General features: G+C 55.7%; 1 protein-coding gene across 1 annotated transcript; it reads right to left on the bottom strand.

Annotated features, from left to right (window-relative positions):
* Positions 1 to 2,431: 2,431 nt before the first annotated feature.
* On the bottom strand, positions 2,432 to 3,153 carry UBL4B (ubiquitin like 4B). The gene has a single exon (XM_012751551.2). It carries the CDS (start codon positions 3,003 to 3,005, stop codon positions 2,469 to 2,471), a length of 537 nt encoding a protein of 178 aa, XP_012607005.2. The 5' UTR covers positions 3,006 to 3,153; the 3' UTR covers positions 2,432 to 2,468.
* Positions 3,154 to 17,958: the final 14,805 nt, after the last annotated feature.

Here is a 17,958-nt window from a genome sequence, read left to right as displayed (position 1 = left end):
TGAGATGCCTCCCAGTTGAGCACAGTTGTTACCAGTAGGGACCTGTGTATCCTTTCTCGGCTGGGAGAGGTGCTGTGGGGAGCTAAGGGGAAGAGCTCACCTGCCCGAGGCTGCAGTTTAGAAAAAGCGCCTTCCCCATTCCCACTGTCCCCCACGCGGGGAAGCAGAAAAGGGAACAGGGGGCTTTCAGCTGGTTTGCTGGCTCACGTTTAAGTTTAAAATAAGGCACAACTGGGCACAGTGAAGGATCCCCATAGCAGGTGGTCCAAGAGCTAGGATTTCCCACACAGAACAGGATTCTAACCCACTGCTGGAGTATTAGGGGCTGACCTTGTAAGATACCCTTACTTGCTGTTCCCTGATAACTATAAATTCATCTATTAGGGCTGTGGTCCCCAACCCCCAGGCCTCAGACCAGTACTGGTCTGTGGCCTGTTAGGGATTGGGCTGCAGGGTTCCACCGTCATGGAAAAATTATCTTCCATGAAACTTAAGAAAGGGGTGGGGGTGGCCGGAGCCAGCTCCCCATCACTCTCATCACCGCCTGAGTTCCCCCTCCTTCTCCCCCATGAAAAAATTGTCTTCTGTGAAACTGGCACCTGGTGCCAAAAAGATTGGGGACCGCTGCATTAGGGGACAAAGCCTGTCACCCCGCAATGAGAAACACAGCATTGACTAAAACTACCCCTGGAAGAGGTAACAAGCAGATGCAAGCTCTGTGCTCAGCTTTTGGGGGGAGGGACCGGGCAGAAGACCCCCTGGGAAGGGGGCAGTCAGTAGTGGGAGGCATAGAAGGGCAGACCAACTTTCCTTCTTCCCGCTTGGGACGGGAGATATCCTCCCCTGCAGGGCTGGGGACAGACACAGCGGAGTGGCTGCCTCCCCTGGCTCGATCAGGCCAGCCCTGACACTCCCCCTGACTAGAGAGAAAACAAAGGCTTCCCCTGTCCTTCATGCCAGCTTCTCTCAGCAAAAGGAATAAAACGGCCCACTTATTTTTATCACCCACAGATTTCCTGGGAAATGGGCTATTAGTTCCTCTAATGTAAAGATAATAGGCTTGTCTCCCTTGGCAAATGGCACGGCCCCAGCACAAACATACTCACAGAGCTGTCAAGAGGCCCCCCTGCTGAGGATGAAGGGCCAGGAGCAGGCGCAGGATTGGACAGGAATGAAGGCGCAGGCCTGGGCTCCCCCACCCATGACCTGCGGGTGCTGGGCACAGCCGGCCCACACTGAGCCCTGGGGACGCCTCGGCCCTCTGCGAGGACCACTGTCTGACACCAAGGACAGAGAAAAGGACCTCCGTGCTGAACCTGGGGCCCTGCCAGGCACCTGGGCATTCGGTCACACAGGCCATACTCGAGTTTTACATTGTGCTTTGCTTTTCACAGTTGCACTTGCCTCTCCATCCATTCTCAAGCGCTGGGAGGGTGAGGATCCTGCCTGCTGGAGACCCTATTTCCCCCTGGGAGCCTTGGGGCAGCGCTGGGGAAGTAGTGGGAGCTCAGCGACACCCACTGATCGATCAGACTAGGGATGGTGGGGTGTGGCTCTATCTATGCTGGCGACCGTGAGTGTGTGACTTTGCAAAACTCTTTCCACCTGAGGCTCAGTTTCCTGCTAATCTTGGTCTGTGTCTACCTCCCTGAGAGCTCCAGGCCTGGCACCCAGTAGGTGCTCTCCTCCTACTCCTACCTCTGCAGTCCCTGTCCCTTAAGCTGTGGGGGCACAAGCAGGCAGAAAGCAGGGGCAGCCTCACCCAGGGGCAAGGGGCAGCTACCTGACATTCTTTGTCTCGTGGCTGTTAGGGGTCTGGGGGCAGGTGCCATAGTCTGAGGATGGAGGGAAGTGAACTCACACTCTTTCTGTTCCACAGGAAAAAGAGGGTCTGTCTAGAGCAGGGGTCCTCAAACTTTTTAAACAGGAGGCCAGTTCACTGTCCCTCAGACTGTTGGAAAGTGTGCATTGTGGGCCCGGGATGAGTTGGCTGTTAAGCAGGACAGGCAGTGGCAGCAAAAACACCCAGAGGGCCAGATAAATGTGCTAGGCGGCCCGCATGTGGCCCACGGGCCGTAGTTTGAGGACACCTGGTCTAGAGCCATGGAGGCCCTGGGCCAGGGGCACTGTGACAGCCTGGGGAGTTGCTGAGCATAGTTGGGAAAAGCTGCCCAGCCCAGAAGGGGCATGTGGCCTTCAGGGCTGCCCTCAGTGATCAGAACCCTTCTAGGAGAGGGTGATAGGCGTGCGATCACTCTGCATTCTGGAGGGGGGACCTCAGACCTAAGAGGGAATAGAGGGGTCCAAAAACCTTCCAGCTGCTTTGAAGTTTCAAAAAAGGGGTGTGCATGCATCTGCAGCAGCAGGAAGTGGTGGGGAAAGTCACCAGGAAACACAGAAGGCTGAGGCCGTAAGGATGAGGCCGGGAGAATTTTAGCATGCAAATGAGTAGGACTGCAGTTTACTGATCAGCTACTACCACTGCTGCCTCCTCCTCCTCCATGCCGTGGGGGCTCTGAGGCCACAGCCTCTGGCTCCCTCTCTCCTGCCGGCCCCGTGCACTGCTCCTCCGCCAAGAGGTACTGCGCCAGCTGCTCCAGGTCCTCCAGGCTTATCCTCTGCAGGCGGTCCTTGTGCTCCTGCCTCAGCAGCTGCAGCACTGCCTTGGCATCCTGTGGCTTAAAGTGTTTAGCCAGGACCCGATCCAGCTGGTGCCACAGGGGCTGGGGCTGGGGCTGGGGCTGGGGCTGGGGCTGGTGGGCCTCCTTTAGTGCCATATTCTTCAAGGGTCGCATGATGACATTGATGGAAGCATTGGGCCCGATGCAGTAGTCCGAGAGGCGCTTGTCATCGGCCAGCAGCTGGCCTCGGAAGAGCAGGTGCTGCTGTTCCTCGGGCACCTGCAGCCGCTCAGACACCAGCTTCTTCAATGTGGCTATGCTCTCTTGTCCCGACACCTTCACGCTGCATCTCCGGCCCAAGAGCAGCTTGACTGTGAGGAACATTGGGCTAAGAGTGGAATCAGGAAGGCTCCATGCTCTGGGAGCTGCCCTGAAGATTAAGGGGTCCTGCAGGAGAAGTTGCCTTCTCCTAACAGTAGAGGCCAGCGGGCCCAGGAGGCCAAGGGCTCAGCCCAGCTGCACCGCCATTGGCTAATGCACAGTGATGTCACAATGCTGCAGGAGGCTCATTTCCAGAGCGGAACTTTAGGGATGGCAGAGGGGCATTTTGGACACAGCGCATCCTTTCTCCATGAGAGGAGAAGAGAAAAAAAGGAGGGCCAGGAAAGAAAACGTAGGACTGGGAGAAAGGAGAGTGGGCCGGGGAAAGGGAGGGCTGGAAAGGATGGGGGCAGAAGGAGCATGTCTGTTGTTTCATTCAACACACCTGTATCAGGACCCTCCCTGCAGCGCCTGGAGCTGGGGAGCCAATCGCGTCCAAACGGATACCTTCTTCCTTAGGGAAGCTTGCAGACGAGTGAGCCAGCTAACATTTATCAAGTGTCTTCTGTCTGTCCAGCACTTTAGAAGCCCTCTTGGATTGGGTTTCCCAGAAGCAGACCCTGAGATGGATTTGAGCACAAGAATTTAGTTGGGAGGTGATCCCAGGAGGCACTGGGAGGGGTCGGAGGAAGTGGGACAAGGAAGGGAGGGAGCCACAATCTGCACTAATGAGCAGGCTGCCACGGCCACTGGTGCTCGTCCTCTGGGAGTACAGGGGGCTGTAAGGGATCCACCTGGCCTGCACCAGGCCGATTCTTTCCAATCTTGCCCGTCTTTGGTGAATGGGAGTGCTACCTCCCTCGCGCCTTTGGTCCATGGGTGTGCAGAGCATGCTTTTGTGACCGGAGAAAAGCAAGAAGCCATCGGGCCATAAGGAACATGAGCACTGAGGGGACAGGGCGGGGCCCACAACAGCTCTGCCTCTCAGGCACTGCCTTACAGAATTCGCCCAACGCAAGGCAGGCGCTGTCTTGATCTCCGTCCACCAGAGCAGAAAGTGGAGGCCCGGCTTACCCTACGGCAAGGAGGCAGCACCCCTTGAGTCTTTGGTGTTCCCTCCTGTTGCCTCCCAAAACACACACCTGCTCAGTGCCTTCTTTGTGGGCCAGGTACTGAGCAGGCACCCCTGGCTCAAAGGCCAACAGGAAAGGGACACTTACTGGGCCTCCTCTGTGTCAGCAACTTCTGTTGAACTTTTGAAGGCCTCCTGGGTCAAGCCCTTTAGATAGCCTTTATATATGTCGGCACATTTAAGCCCGTGGGGAAGGTGTCGTCTCATTTTAGAAGCGGGCAGGCTTGGAGAAGGCCTGGCTGATGTCCCTCGGCTGGAGGGCGGATTTTGCCAGGGAACCCCTAACTCGCGCCAGCTCTCTGTGCTCCCACCGCACTCGCTCTCCCCGCCTCCCTCTGACCTTCCCTGCTGCGTCAGCCTGGACTCTACGGTGGCACGACACTGTTGCCAACGGACTTGCGACACTTGTCCCTTCACAGCACCTGGCCCTGACGCCGACCCCCAGGTCGCTCCGAGCTCCGCCCCTGTCCTCTGCCTGTGGCAGCCAAGGGCAGCTGAAGAAAACACCCACAGATGCTACAAGCTCAGCCAGCCCTCATGCCACCCCCGTGTTCTCACTCTTGGCAGGTGACCCGAATTCTAGTCCATAGAGAAACTAGAGCTCACAAGTCAGGAGTTCCCTGACCTGCTGCCCCTGCCCCACCTCATCGTCCTCTCCTCTCCCCTACAATGAGCCCTCTTGCTATCTCCCTTCTTCCTGGAAACATCTCAGCAATCTCCCCGCCCTGATCCCCACTGCCCACCCGGTTCAGGCTCTCACCTCTCTCCAGCCCATGGCTCTGAATTCATCGTCATTTGTCCCCTCCATCCAACCCTACCCCCTTGGGTACATTCATGCCACAGCCAAAGGCATCTTCCTAAAATAAAAGTAAGGTTGACTCCCTTCCTCCGAGTAACAGCATCCAGCTTAATCCCCTTTGCTTTTGGAATCAAAACTGGCCTCCTTTGGCCTGGCAGCCCAGGCCACTATGGCCCGGCCCTGCTTGCCATGCCAGCCTCCCCTCCCTCCCATTTCTATCCTCCACCCCCGCCACACCCACCTGCCTTTTCCACACTTGCTTGTCCTGTTTGAACTCTTCCAATTCATCCTTCAAAACTCAGGTTTGCTTCCCCCAGGCCTGGGCGGAGGTAATCCCACCTCCCTCCGTGCACCCAGTTACCCCCCTTGAACACACTTGTGTGCGTGCACCGAGCACCCGTCTGTGCCTCCCTCCCCGACTCCCAGAGGCAGGGGCTGGGCCTGCTCTGCCTTTGCACCCCACACCACCAGCACACGGAGCCCGGCAAGGCCTTGAATACATGCTTGTGGAATGAAGAAGGCAAAATTGAGACATGCTGAGCCAGGCAGGAGCAGGCAGGGTGGGCCCAGTACAGCAGGCTCTGGAAAGACATAAACCCGCCTGCAGCCTGTCTCTCACCCCCACCTCCTCCTCTAGAGAGATGAAATACAAAATTACATAAAAAATAAATCTGAAAGTGATTCCAGTCTTTGCCAAAGGATCTTCTGTAGTATTTCTTTAAATAGCCAAGTCCCCTGGTGCATTTGAAATAGACAGAATTTGCAAATGTACCTGTGCATACAGTGAAGGGGGCCATGGGCTCCACAACGGCAGGGCACCTGCAGAGGCGGCAGAGGGATGGGTGAGGTTTCTCCTCGGCCATCTGGGAGCTCCCAGCCTTCAAAGGGGAGGACCGTGTGGTGGACAAACCGTGGGATGGACAGGATGGAGGTCACACTGTGGGAGATGCCACGAGCAGAGCTAATGCAGGAAGGCTTCCTGGACGGCTGAATTTGTAGTCATCTTCTGGGGCGGGAGACAGAATGAGGATGAGCTGGGGAAGACAGTGGCCTGCTAACTTTCTCCCAGGCTACAGGCTTTTAAGAAAAGCAGCAGGAGCCAGAGTTCTGAGCATGGAGAACATGAGAATTAGCTCCCCCTCCTGCCTCTCCTCCTCACACCCATCTACCCAGCCTTCCCCAGGACACTGGCAGACGCTGGAGAAGGCCTGGGCTTCTAGACTCACATGACAGCCACAGCTCAGGCTCTGTCTCTCTGAGGCCAGTGGCCATCTGTAAGCAGGTGCCCCTGTGACAATGGCTTTGAGGGCCACACTGCTGGGTCCAAATCAGGCTACCTGATCTAGAGAGTCCAGTGTCCCATGGGCCATGAGGACAGAAGCCTCAGATCAGTGGTATCCTGAGAAGCTGGGAGACATGGTTACTACCCACCCCCTGCGCCTGTTCGGGAAGTCCCCATTGCTCTCCCCAAGAGAGACAGTGGCGGCACCTTGATGGACCCTCAAAACCACATTTGGAGCCTGGAAATTTTATGTTTTCCCATGTAATTGCTTGTCTTAATTATGCAATTAGCACGAGAAAATGTAATTGTGTAATCAGAGCATGCAATCAGACAATAATTGCCATAATTGGGGGAAGATTATCGGGAATGAGTGGGTTTGGTGACTTGGGGGAAAGGAACAAATGCAGAGTGCTGGACAGTAGTGGGCTCAGACCCCTCTTGAAAATAACTACAAGTGCAATTTGTGTCGCTAGGAAACAAGCACAATGTCTGGCGGGGAAAATGGGTGAGGCTGGGAGGATGCTTTGGGACAGGTCGGTGAACATCCAGGCTCCTGAAGCCCTTGGCAATACCCCTGAACACAGGCTGACTGGGCGTTGGCACAGCAAACGTGTGAACTCCGCAGGATAAAGTCCAAGTGCCCGGCTGCCGGCCTGGGGCCTGCCTTCAGCAAGCCTGGTCCTGGAGTCTCGTCCCCCTCTCTGTCTCATGGGAGTGCGACCACTGCCTGGCCTCCCTTGCACAGGTGCTGTGTGGGCCAAAAGAGCAGGCCATACCCCCAAGTCCTAGCACAGTGTCTGACCCATAAAGACATCCAGACGTACGGATTGAGTTTATAAATGGAAACGGGAGCTCCTACTGCCATCCCCAACTGTCAGGGAAGATCCCAGTGTGCCTAGACCTGTGCCCAAAGTGGGAATCTCACAGGCCGGGTGGGCCCCGCTGCTTGCACAGGTGGGCAGGCAGAGCTCCTCCGCAGAGCTGGCCAGGCAAGGGGAGGACAGGTGGCAGAGACGTGTGCTGGCAGCTGAGGGGCTCCAGGTGGTGGGGAGTCTGCGACCATTGCCAGGGGCTGCAGGAGAAGGTAGGTTATGACCTCTGGCCCCCTCACTCCCCCCTCGAGTGATCAGATTATTGCACTTTAATGACGTCAGGCTGGCCCTCCAGGGGAGGTGCCAGGGGTGGGGCAGAACCTGGGAGAGACAGAGAGAAGGGAGCGAGACAGAGAAACAGCGGCAGAGTAAGAATGCTGAGCACAGGAAGGGCTCGGAAAGGGAGGACTGCAGAGGGTAGACAGGAAAGGGGACAAAAGAAAAGGGGCAGGACAGTGGGACAGAGCTGGGGAGAGGGTGGAAAGGAAGGGAAGGGGGAAGCAGGAGTGGGAAGGGGCAGTTAATGCAAACCAAGTACAGGCGACACCTCTGCAGGCCCCCCTTCTAAGAACCGTCCCTGTTCTCCTCTCCTCGCAGGCTGGAACAGCTCCTGGAGTCTGGAAGCTGTTCGTGGACAGAGGGGTTGAGAGCCTGAAGCTGTGGTCCCCGGCACACCCTGCACCCCCACCCCACGCAGCCCACCATTCCACCATGTGTCTTGAGCACTCACAGTGTGCCTGCACTCTGCAGGGGCCTCGAGGAGACTGGCAGGTCCCCAGACACAGCCCAGGGGCAAGGGCTGCCCTCAGGCCCCCCAGCCCCGTGCTGCTGGAGACCTCACTCAGCCTGTGCCACCACCTGCTGCTGTTTCCAGGGAACCCCTTGTCCCTCTGAGGAGGGGGTCTCTCAGCCTGCTCTGTCCCCTGTCAGGCCTAGCTCAGGATAGGATAGGTGGCTGTCTAGGTGGCCCCTGACCCTGGGCTGCCCTCCACAGTGCCTGGCACACAGTAGGAGTTTGGTAAGTAACCGAGGCCCCTCCCTGCCCCTCGTCCACCGGCTGGCACTGGCTATCTCAGCAGCTGCACCAAAATGGGTCTGTGGCTGCTCCAATGGGGACCCTAAATCTCACCCTCCGCAGGTCTTGGGAGCTGAGGCTAAGGCTGAGGCTGAAGCTGAGGCTGGCGAGCCCAAGCTTGGGGCCTGCAGGGCTGAGGGGCTGGAGCAAGAGGAGGGCAGCAGATCTCCTAGGGGCCCAGGAGCCCAGGTGGTGCCAGGGACAGTCCAGCCCTGCCCTTGCTGACAGTGGGTAGCCCAGCATCTGACAGGCTCCGGTCCCTGCACTAGACAACCTATGTCCTGGCCTATGCTGCCGTCCTAGGGTCCTGGAGAAGTCAGACACTGGCTGTGGGCGGCTTAGAAGCTGGACCCCAGAGCTGCCACAGGACTCACACCTTCTGGAAAACGTGGGGCTGCAGCCCGCTGTGACCACTAGATGTCACTGGTGGCCTCCCCGGCCAGCTGCAGCAGCTGATGCCAACCAAGCAGGCCTGGGGCCTGGCACACAGGACTGGACCCTGGGGCAGCCCCTCCTCCTGCAGACTGCCAGTTGTCCCCTGCCCGACCCTCCTGATGGTTGTCATGCTCCAGGCAGACATCAGTGCCCACCTGAGCTGGGTGCTGTGCCGGGTACTGAGGCAGGAACAGAGGCTAGTGAGACATGTCCCTGTGGGAGGGACACAAACTGCCATTTCAGCACCGTGCATGAACTTCACTGTGGAGGCAAAGGAACTCCTGACTCTAACAGGAGGCGGCCTGACCTCAGGGCTTCACCAGGGAGGGAGCTGGGGTGGACTTGGAGGGTGACCAGGAGCTGCCCCTGGGAAGGGACTCCGTGGCTGAGGGCCCAGCCCGCAAGCCTGTGTGGCAGTGTGTGGGACTCGGGTAGTGGAGGCAGCGCAGGAGTGAGGGGTGAGGCAGCGAGGAAACAGGCAGGGCCATCGCCTTCACATAAGAGTCCCTTCTGGAGCACTCTCCACTGCCCTGCAGTGACAGGCCCAGGCGGCCCCAGGAGCGGCCCACAGCTACTGCTCACTCTCTCTTACACACACACACGTCCTGACACCCTAAGCTGGGACTAGCAGAGGGCTTTCTTTCCCACACTGTCTCTGAGCTTCGCCAGGGCCACGGGAACACCAGGCCCCACCCAATGCTACACTGCCAAGACCGTGTTCCTTCCCCTCTCTGTGCCTTGCCTGGTGTGCCCTGAAGGCAACGCTGCCCAAGTGTGGCTGGTGGCCCATCATCTCGGGTGGGTGCTTCAACCATGACCAACACAGGGGTGTCTCCTGGGCCCATGTGCACTCTGGGACATGTGATTTCAGGTGAAAAATAAATACTCTGCTTCAGCCTGTAGCTGTAGTACTGTGACATACGTTTAAACATACTAAATGTATTCTGAATGTTAGAGTAGTGACATTATAAACCCTCAGGGACTGGGATTCAGCAAGACCTCTCCTCGAGGAAGGGGCCATTGGTGAGCACTGGTGACAAGGGGCAGGCTGAGATCCCCAGGGCCCAGGGTCTCATCCATGCATACACGATTGCATTCCACAGACATTCCTTACACACCACATGGGTGCTGGGCGTGTGCATGAGACCCTGGGAGTTGCCTCTGCTCCAAAGACCTACCATGAACAAGAGGTAGTGCTCAAACTAGCATCAGACTTGGCAGGTGGGGCACCAGAGGACAGGTGAGTAAGATTCTGGCCCACAAGACCCCTTCTGTCAGTTGAGGAAAGGCAGGCTCCTGCCCAGGAAGAGGAAATGTCACAAGCTGCATGACCTTTGCCCCAAGAATACTGAGAAATACTGAGACCAAAATGAAGAGCCAGAGGGAAAAGGGGGAAGAAATCTGGGGACAGATCAAGACTGGACCTGGGGAGACTAAACTACCCATGAGATAGACCTTTATCAGGGGAAGAGACACTGGATTGCAGCTGAACAAGGGAGCCAGTAAACTTGGATTTAACGTGGGCTTAGTTAACCCCAAGGATCGGCAGGTGGCATGTTGGGCTAGGGTTAGGGTTTTGGTATGTGACTTCCTACTCTTCCAGCTGGTAGCACTAACAACATGCAGCCAGCCTTTAGAAGAGGCTGGAGCCAAAAGCAAGAGGGAGAACATTTAAATCCAACCAACAGCTGATTGGATGTTCCGAGGAGCAGCATGGACCATATCAACCAATGGAAAAAACTTGGGCCCGATCAGGGGCTGCCTTAGGCTCCACAGTAGACTATCAGAACTACTTCCATTGAGTCATTCTCGGTATTGAAACCCAAATAACTAGCTGCGGACCAGGAGCCTGAAATCCTAGCTGACGGCCATCCCGGGGGTCACCAATGTGAACTTCTGTCTTGCAGTGCCTCCTCAGCTACAAGACTATCACACTGGACTGATACCTTTTAAACATCACATCTATCCAATACTACATGCTCCTAGGACTCATGACAAGCCACCCCATTACTTTCACTGACAAGGAACCTGATTAAGGATTAAGTGTCTGGGAAGGAACAGGGCTCATGGTAAGGTGGGGAATATAGAGTATCTGGGACAAGACTTGAGAGTGCCAGGAGCTGGCAAGAATGGCATTAGAGCCTTTGCCCTGGAGAGAACTAGAGAGAGTTGAGAGAACCAGCTGTCAGCCCTGCCTCTCCTTTGGCCTCTCCAAAATACCGCCTCCTTGTGACCCCCTGAACACACTTGTGTCCTCCCACACAGCACAACCCTGGGCCTCAGATTCAGTAACTGCTGACATTTGCCTGGACACAAGGTGCTCAAAAGAGGCCTGGGAGGCCGTGGGCAGGTGCCAGGCGATGCGAGGCTGAGGGCCAGACCCGGAGCCCAAGCTCTGCACACCAGCTTCCTGGCAGGATGGCAGCTGCCCGTCGGATGCCAGTCTCTGTTGGGAGTGGTGCATCTGCAGTGAAAGCCCTGAGGCCAGGAAGCAGGGTGTGAGAGGCATGTGAGGTGACCCTGGGCTCCCTCCCTGCCTGCTGGTAGCCCAGTTGAGAAGGAGGAGGACCCTCCAGTCTGGATGGCTGTGAGGAAATGGAAATGAGCCCCTAGCCTCTGGGTACTGACTAAGCGTGGGTGCCAGGCATTGATTTCAGCCCTGGGACCCTCTGGCCCCTTGGCTGGGCAAAGGCAGATGTTAACACCAGGCTGAGTTCTTTGCCAGACAGGAACCAATGGCCCTAGAATGGCATCTGGTAGGAATCACATGGGTTGGCAGATGCGGTCTTCTGTCCAAGCTTCAGGGTCACAGAGTGGTTGATGCAGGAATTTCCAGACTGTCCAAAACTACAATGCACATTCTATAAGCTGCCACTTATATCTGATCCCTCCTCGACCTCTCTGCGAGGGTGGAATCTGAGTGTGGAAGGATTTAGAATTACATTTAGGGAGAAATTTTTGGTATGAGGCTTAAGATGCTGCTTCCTGCAAACCATTAAGAATGAAGGGAACAAGCCCTGTTTAATTGAACCAGGTCACATGCAGAGGTAGCTGCAAACAGGGGGATGGACAAGATGACCTTGATAAGCAGATGACCTTGACAAGCCTTTGTAGTAAACTCAGGCAGGGGTGCCTTGTCAGAAAGACTCCTGCCCTCCTGTCCACCAGGGCTCACACTAACACAATAGGAAAAGGCCAACTGAGATGTAATCATCATGCTCTGATCAACAAAAGAGGTGATCAGGTGGTCCCACTGTAGCCTACATGGGGGGCCCCTGGATTGTAGAGTTGTGGATTATCAGAGAGAAAGGGGAGATGAAAGAGCAAGCCCTACCACCCACATCAAGAGACTTGGGCCCAGAGAGGTGACTTGCTAATTCCAGGCTTACCGGGGAGGGGTTTCCATGCCCACGGACCTCTAGGGAACATGCCTTCCCAGAGAGGAGCTGGCCCCAAGCCCAAGGAAGTGAGACAGGATGGCTGCAGGGAGCCAAGCATGAGGAGTGGTCCCCAAGGCCCCAGCCAAGTTTCTGGGCCCCAGATGAAGAGTGAATCGCTAGTACTCCCTGGAGGGGAGTAGTCAGTCACCCTGTAAAAGTTTATTTTTATACATGTCTGATCTATTTCACATCCGCTCAGATATTTTGACACATATACAGGAAATGTAACTCTCCCCCATATGGCAGTGTTTGGTTGGCTGGACCTGGGGAAACTCAATAGGGTCACAGAGGCGCGGAGGGGAATTGCAGCGTCAGGGAAGAATGCCAGAGACCTGAGGCCTCGGTGGGCACCTCAGGCCAGCAGGCAGGGGACAGGGGTCACCGTGAGGTTAACCAGAAGTCCCCCTGCCTGGACACAGAGCCCTAGGGCCCCAGGCCTAGGAGGCGGCCTGTGGTTCCGGTTTCTGCTCCCGGGAAGGGATGGGGGCGTCACCAAGAGGATGAGGCAAACCGGGAAGAGGCCGGCTGGAGCCCACAGCCCAGGGGAAGCGCCGCTGAGACAGACAGGGACAGGTCGAGCCTGAGAGGCAAAGGCCGAGGTGCCTCTGCCACCAGCCAAGAGCAGCGATTTTCTCCGAGTCCTGGCATCCCAGAACGAGGCGATCAAGAGACCTTCGGCTCAGATGAAAGGAAGGGACAGGGAAAGAGTGCTGGGCTGGGCACCACCCGGCTGGAACTTGCCCCAGTTACTGAACTCCCATGGGCCTCCATTTCCTCATTTATAAATTGGAGTGGGTATTGCCCACTGGGGAAGCCAGGAGGATGAAAGGAGAGAATGCACGTACCGTTTCCTGAAAGGACAGGATAAAGGAGAAGGGGCCGCCGGCAAATGCTAGCTCTCTCCATCCTGAACCATAAAACGGGGACAACACTGGCACCTCCCAAGCAGGCGGAGGGAGGATGAAAGGGGACCAGGTCACGAATCGCCCGGCAGGACGCCTGGCTCCAGGGGTGGCAGGGAACACTGGCACTGAGCTCAGAGTCTAGAGGGAGAAGCCAGGGGTCTAAGTGATGCCGTGCCGGCCCCGTTGGGGTGCAAGCACAGGGTGCCTCAGGAGAGCGAACTCCCTCCCTCCACACTGGTCAAGGAAGGTCTTTCTCAGCTCCGACTTGCTGAGTCCACCTCTCCCAGAGAGAAAAGTCACCAACATGGTGCATAATTCCCCAAGGGAAAGTGGGCTGGAACAACACATTGATCGGGTGGGGCTGCTTTTAAGTTTAAATGTGTGACCATCACATTCCTACTGGGTGTCACAGGGAGGCAGGTGGATGGGTGGGCATCCCCGACTCACAGAGCGGAGATGAGCAGACACCTCGCTCGCTGCCCCCCCCCCCATCCCTTGGTGCTGGCAGCAGACACAGGGCTTGGGCAAGACCGGCTGGGGGACAGCGTCTCCTAAGGAAGCCTGTTGGCTTGTCCCATCCTGCACACCTAATGTGCAAATCGGCAGCCTGGCCCCTGCCTCCTGAGAGTGCCTTTGTCTGGGGGCCTCCCTCCCCAGAGCTGCATCGGCACTGCCCCCCTGGGGTGGTTCAGGATCTCACAGCATCAAGGAGGAGCCTTACAGTCCCTGCTCAGTGAATGGAGTGTGACAGCCAAGAAGTGGCTAAGCCCTCCTTTCCTCCCTTCTCTGGAACCCAGAGGGTGACAGCTCCAAAAGCCTGGGGAGGGGTGTGTGTCAGTAGACGGGGCTACACTTGGCGTCCCATCCCCGGCCCCACCCCCACCCCCGTGTCCCCACCCACCTCCCTATAAATCCTGGTGACACAACAGGAAGGCCCTTTAACTAGCACATAAAAGTGCTCTGGGCTTTCAAAGGCCCTCTCTGTATTTAGGGGGGGGGGCAAGATTTTTACAGGCCATCTCCAGTCCCCTTTCCCCTGACCTATGGATGCATCTTGGTTTCTAGCTGTGGTGTGAGGAACTGTCACAGTCCAAGCCAAGTGACCAAGGGGCATGGAAGGAGGACGAGAGCCCCCTGGGACCTGGGTGGCAATGACAACCAGGCACGCACAGGCTGAGCACGCATGTACCCGCCGCGGGCCCAGGCGTCTGCTGGGGTCCCTCTCTGATTTGCCCTCTGTACTCATAAAATTGACGTTTATCAATTGACTGATCTGCAGCCACAGAAGCTATAGGTCAGTCTTGGAAGGGGCCTGGTAAACACCTCTGAAGGGGTAGTGAGGCCCTGTCTTAAGAGGTACTCGGGCCATTCTGGAGGCAGCCAGGCAGGTTAGCTGTCTACACTAGGATTCAAATAATGGATCTCTAAGATTTTTTTTTAGCCCTGAAAGACTATAAACCTATTATAAACCTACAGCCCAGGAGAATGTTCCCCTACCTGGTCCTCTGATCCCAGCTGGTCCAGATTGCAGGGATCTTGACTCTGAAAACAGGGCATGGTGGAGGGTGGAGGGTGGAGCGTGGGGGTAGGGGCACGACGTGAGGCCGTTCAGGTGTACAGGGAAGAAATCCTAGCCCTGCAGACCCCCAAGGTGGATGCCGAGGCCTCTCGCAAGCAATCCCCTGTCTTTGGGCCCCTTCCATCCTCCCCCACTACCTCCTCCCTCTGGAGTCTCTTATCTAGCTTGCTTTCCTCTCCTCCCTTTCTCCCTCCCTCCCTCCCTCCCTTCCTTCTGGCAGTTTTTCCTTCTCCTCCTCCTTCTTCCTTTTTCAGATTCTTTAGGCTCATTCCTATTCTCCTCTGGACCATTCTATTTTGTTTTCACCTTTTCTTTTTCTCTTTTTTCCTTTGCATCTTTTTATTTGTTCTACCTACCTTCTTCCCTCTTCTCTTGGACAAGACTGTCTCTGAAGGTCTCATTTAGCAATGAAATCACACAATTTTAAGATCCAATGAACACCTGCCACGCACAGTGTTAGGTACTTTTGTGTTTGGGGTATTTTTAGATAGCATATTCAGTATAGCAGAGTACAGTGGCACATACAGTCCTTAGTGCTTGCGTTGGAAGAGCACACTTCTTCACGCAGTCCTATGAGGTAGGTTCTAATATTGCCCCCATTTTACAGATGGTGCAACTGAGGTGCAAAGAGATTAAATAACGTGCCCATATTCATACAACTGGTAAGGGCAGAATAAGATTCAAACCCGTGTGCTCCATCTCTGGACTTTCTCTCTCGTCCCCTATACTGGATGGCAGGCGGTCCCTTCCCTGGCAGTTCAGGGTGGTTCTCAGAGGCCTGTGAGCCTCGCCTATGGGATGAGAAGGCATCCATGGCACGTATCGGGGTCTATGTGTCCCGAGGAACTCCAAGGCCAAGTGTTGAGAAAGGATGTCACGGGAAGGGGTCGCCTGAGACAAGAGGATCTTGTCTTCTTCCCAGACTGGAGAGAATGAAGGCCTCTATTGGGCACCCTCGCCCCCAGCTGGCTGCTCCCGGAAGGGCCCGTCACCTCCCCTTCTGGGAAGGCCCTGGAGAACGTCTGACCCCGCTGCTCCCCTCACGCTCCCTGGGAGCAGCAGCTGAGCCCTGCCAGGGAGGGGCCATCCACCACTGTCTGCCAGCACCCCACGTGGACCACAGCCTCCCCAGCCACTGGGGACTTCCTGGCGGGTACCTGGTCCTGCCTCTCCCCCTGGCATAGTGAGGAATGTGTTTCTGTCATCCTATCCTCCCTCTCCGACCCTAGCCCAGCACAGAATTGGATTAAGAACAAAAATATGAGCTGTGTTTGTTTTAATCAGTTTCAAGACATGGGGGCTTTTAAAGGCAAGGAGAAGGGGCCGGAGCTGGCCCCAGGGCAGGCAGGCTGGGCGGGGATGCCATCCCGGGGTCAGGAGCATGCAGAGCAGTGAGTGCATCTGCAGGTCAGATCCCGGGACAGATAAGGCTGAGGGGGAGAGGACCTGGGCAGCGTGGAGGGAGGATGAAAAGGATGGGAAGGACGGGGAGAAGACACAAGGTTTCCCGAGAGTCAGAGCTGCCCACAGTGCCTGAGTGAGACAGGGGCTGCCACAGGCCCGAGCAATGGTGTCTGCTCTCAAGATTTGTGCCTAGAGGTTCCAGCACCTGAGGGGCAGGTGCTGTCATTAAGGTGAACTTGCAGAAACCAGTGGAAAGTGGGAGGTTGGTGGAACAAAGGCCTGGAGGGGCAAGAGGCTAGGTAGATGTCAGGCTGGATGAAGGCCTGGAGGCCATGGGGCGTGCAGGAAGGGCTCTGACATGGGAGCAAGGAACCTGGGCTGCCAGCTTGCTGTGTGGCCTCAGAAGCCACTTCCCCTCTCTAGGTCTTGGTCTCTTCACCTGTAAGATGGATCAACGGGACACAAGCTAAGTGTTCTGGGATCCTACGACATTTAGCAACTTCTTAAAAATAAGCCCCTGTGGCCATACAACTGTACACTTGCCACATTAGTGACTATGCTCACATTAGCTCAGTGAACCAAGAAAAGGGGCCCAGAGAGGTTCAGGGACTGGTCCAAGGTCACACAGCCAGTGAGAGAAGCTGGCACGACTGCCCAAGGCTCAGGATATCTGGCCAGTGCCTCAACCCCCAGGGTCGAACAGCCTTGGGCCAGCACACAGGTCAAAGCATCCCGATGGAAGCAATGATGTCAGACAACTGAGGGCAGAGCTCCCAGGGGCCCCTCCCAGAACCCTCCGTTCCCATGGCCAGGCACCAGAAGGGCCCAGATGGGCTACACTATGCTCCGACTTGACTGCGACATTCTGGGCAGCCCTTTCCCGGAGGGGACTGTGTGGTGGCAGCTGGGGTCTGAGCCAGCCCCTCCCCGCCTAGACCAGAGCATGGGCTTCTTGGGACGGAGCTGGGTGTTCTAATTCAGGCCCACAGAAGGGTTTGGGTCCCTGACAATGCTTTTACCAGTCTGAGGTGAAAGAGAAAAATAAGTAATGAATTCTTTTATAGGGCTACATTTTAGTTTAAAAACTTGAAATGATATCATCCCTTTTCTGATTTAAAATGTTTTCTTGTTACACAACATGATGAAAGTAGGACTTCTAAAAAGTATATTCTTGGCAAAATAAAAACTATGAAGCCTATATCCATCCTTCAATTAAAAATTTTTAATTGGTCCATAAAATCCTCAAGTCTAAGAACAACTACATTATTTTATTTGGAGACATTCTTGCCTGAGGCAAAGTCCAGCGCTCTGCATGCTACAAGTACTTAATAAATGTCAGGGCCAGGCTGAGGGAACAAAGGCCTGGCAGGGCAAGAGGCTGGGAGAAAAATGACATTCCTGGGCAATAGCATAGCTGGGGTCTGCAGGGACTTGGAATGGGAGATCTGGAGTCTAGAACCTCAAATGGCTGGGCAAGCCTAAGCAAATCACAGCATGTTCAGCCTCAGTTTTCTCTTCTGGAAAAGGAGAAGACAGGACTATGTGGTGACCTCTGAGATGAATCTCAGCAGCAACATTCCACAGCTCTAGGAAGAGTGACTCTGAGCTCCCGGAAAACAGGGACTGGGCCCGTGTCAAGCAGCGAGCACACAGCTATGCCCCAGGCAGAGGCTTCTTAAAGAAGGGAACGAGGGATGCACTTGTTCAGCTAGTCTGTGCAGGAGAAGCTCTAACAGCAACAATGACTACACAAAGGGTCTGCAAACCATGAGAAAAGAGCTAACTTGACATTGACCAGGACTTAGGCCCAGACCAAACAATGGCCACTTGCCCATGTCCCAAGCCTCTGGATGCATCTCCCAGGCCCTCCAGGCTGGGACCAGTCTCGTTTCTCAGGGCATCTCCTCCAACCATGAGTCATCGCAACCCCCGTAGGGAAATCAACCCAACCCAACGCAGCAAACCTTGACTCAGCCCCTGCTCTGTGCCAAGGGTGGGGGACATGTACATTATCCAGGAAAATGGTGATTATGCTGGTGCTAAAAAAATTTGAACTTAGAATATATGTATTCATATATATTTACTGCATCCAA

This window comes from Microcebus murinus, chromosome 2, assembly GCF_040939455.1.
Source record: "Microcebus murinus isolate Inina chromosome 2, M.murinus_Inina_mat1.0, whole genome shotgun sequence".
In the NCBI taxonomy this organism is placed as follows: Eukaryota; Metazoa; Chordata; class Mammalia; order Primates; family Cheirogaleidae; genus Microcebus; species Microcebus murinus.
The sequence above is the reverse complement of the archived record's forward strand: the minus strand, read 5'-3'. Positions and strand labels throughout refer to the sequence as shown.

What these genes read in the sequence shown, in the direction of transcription:
- UBL4B (XM_012751551.2), bottom strand. Translation starts at nt 3,005, where the DNA reads ATGTTCCTCACAGTCAAGCTGCTCTTGGGCCGGAGATGCAGCGTGAAG.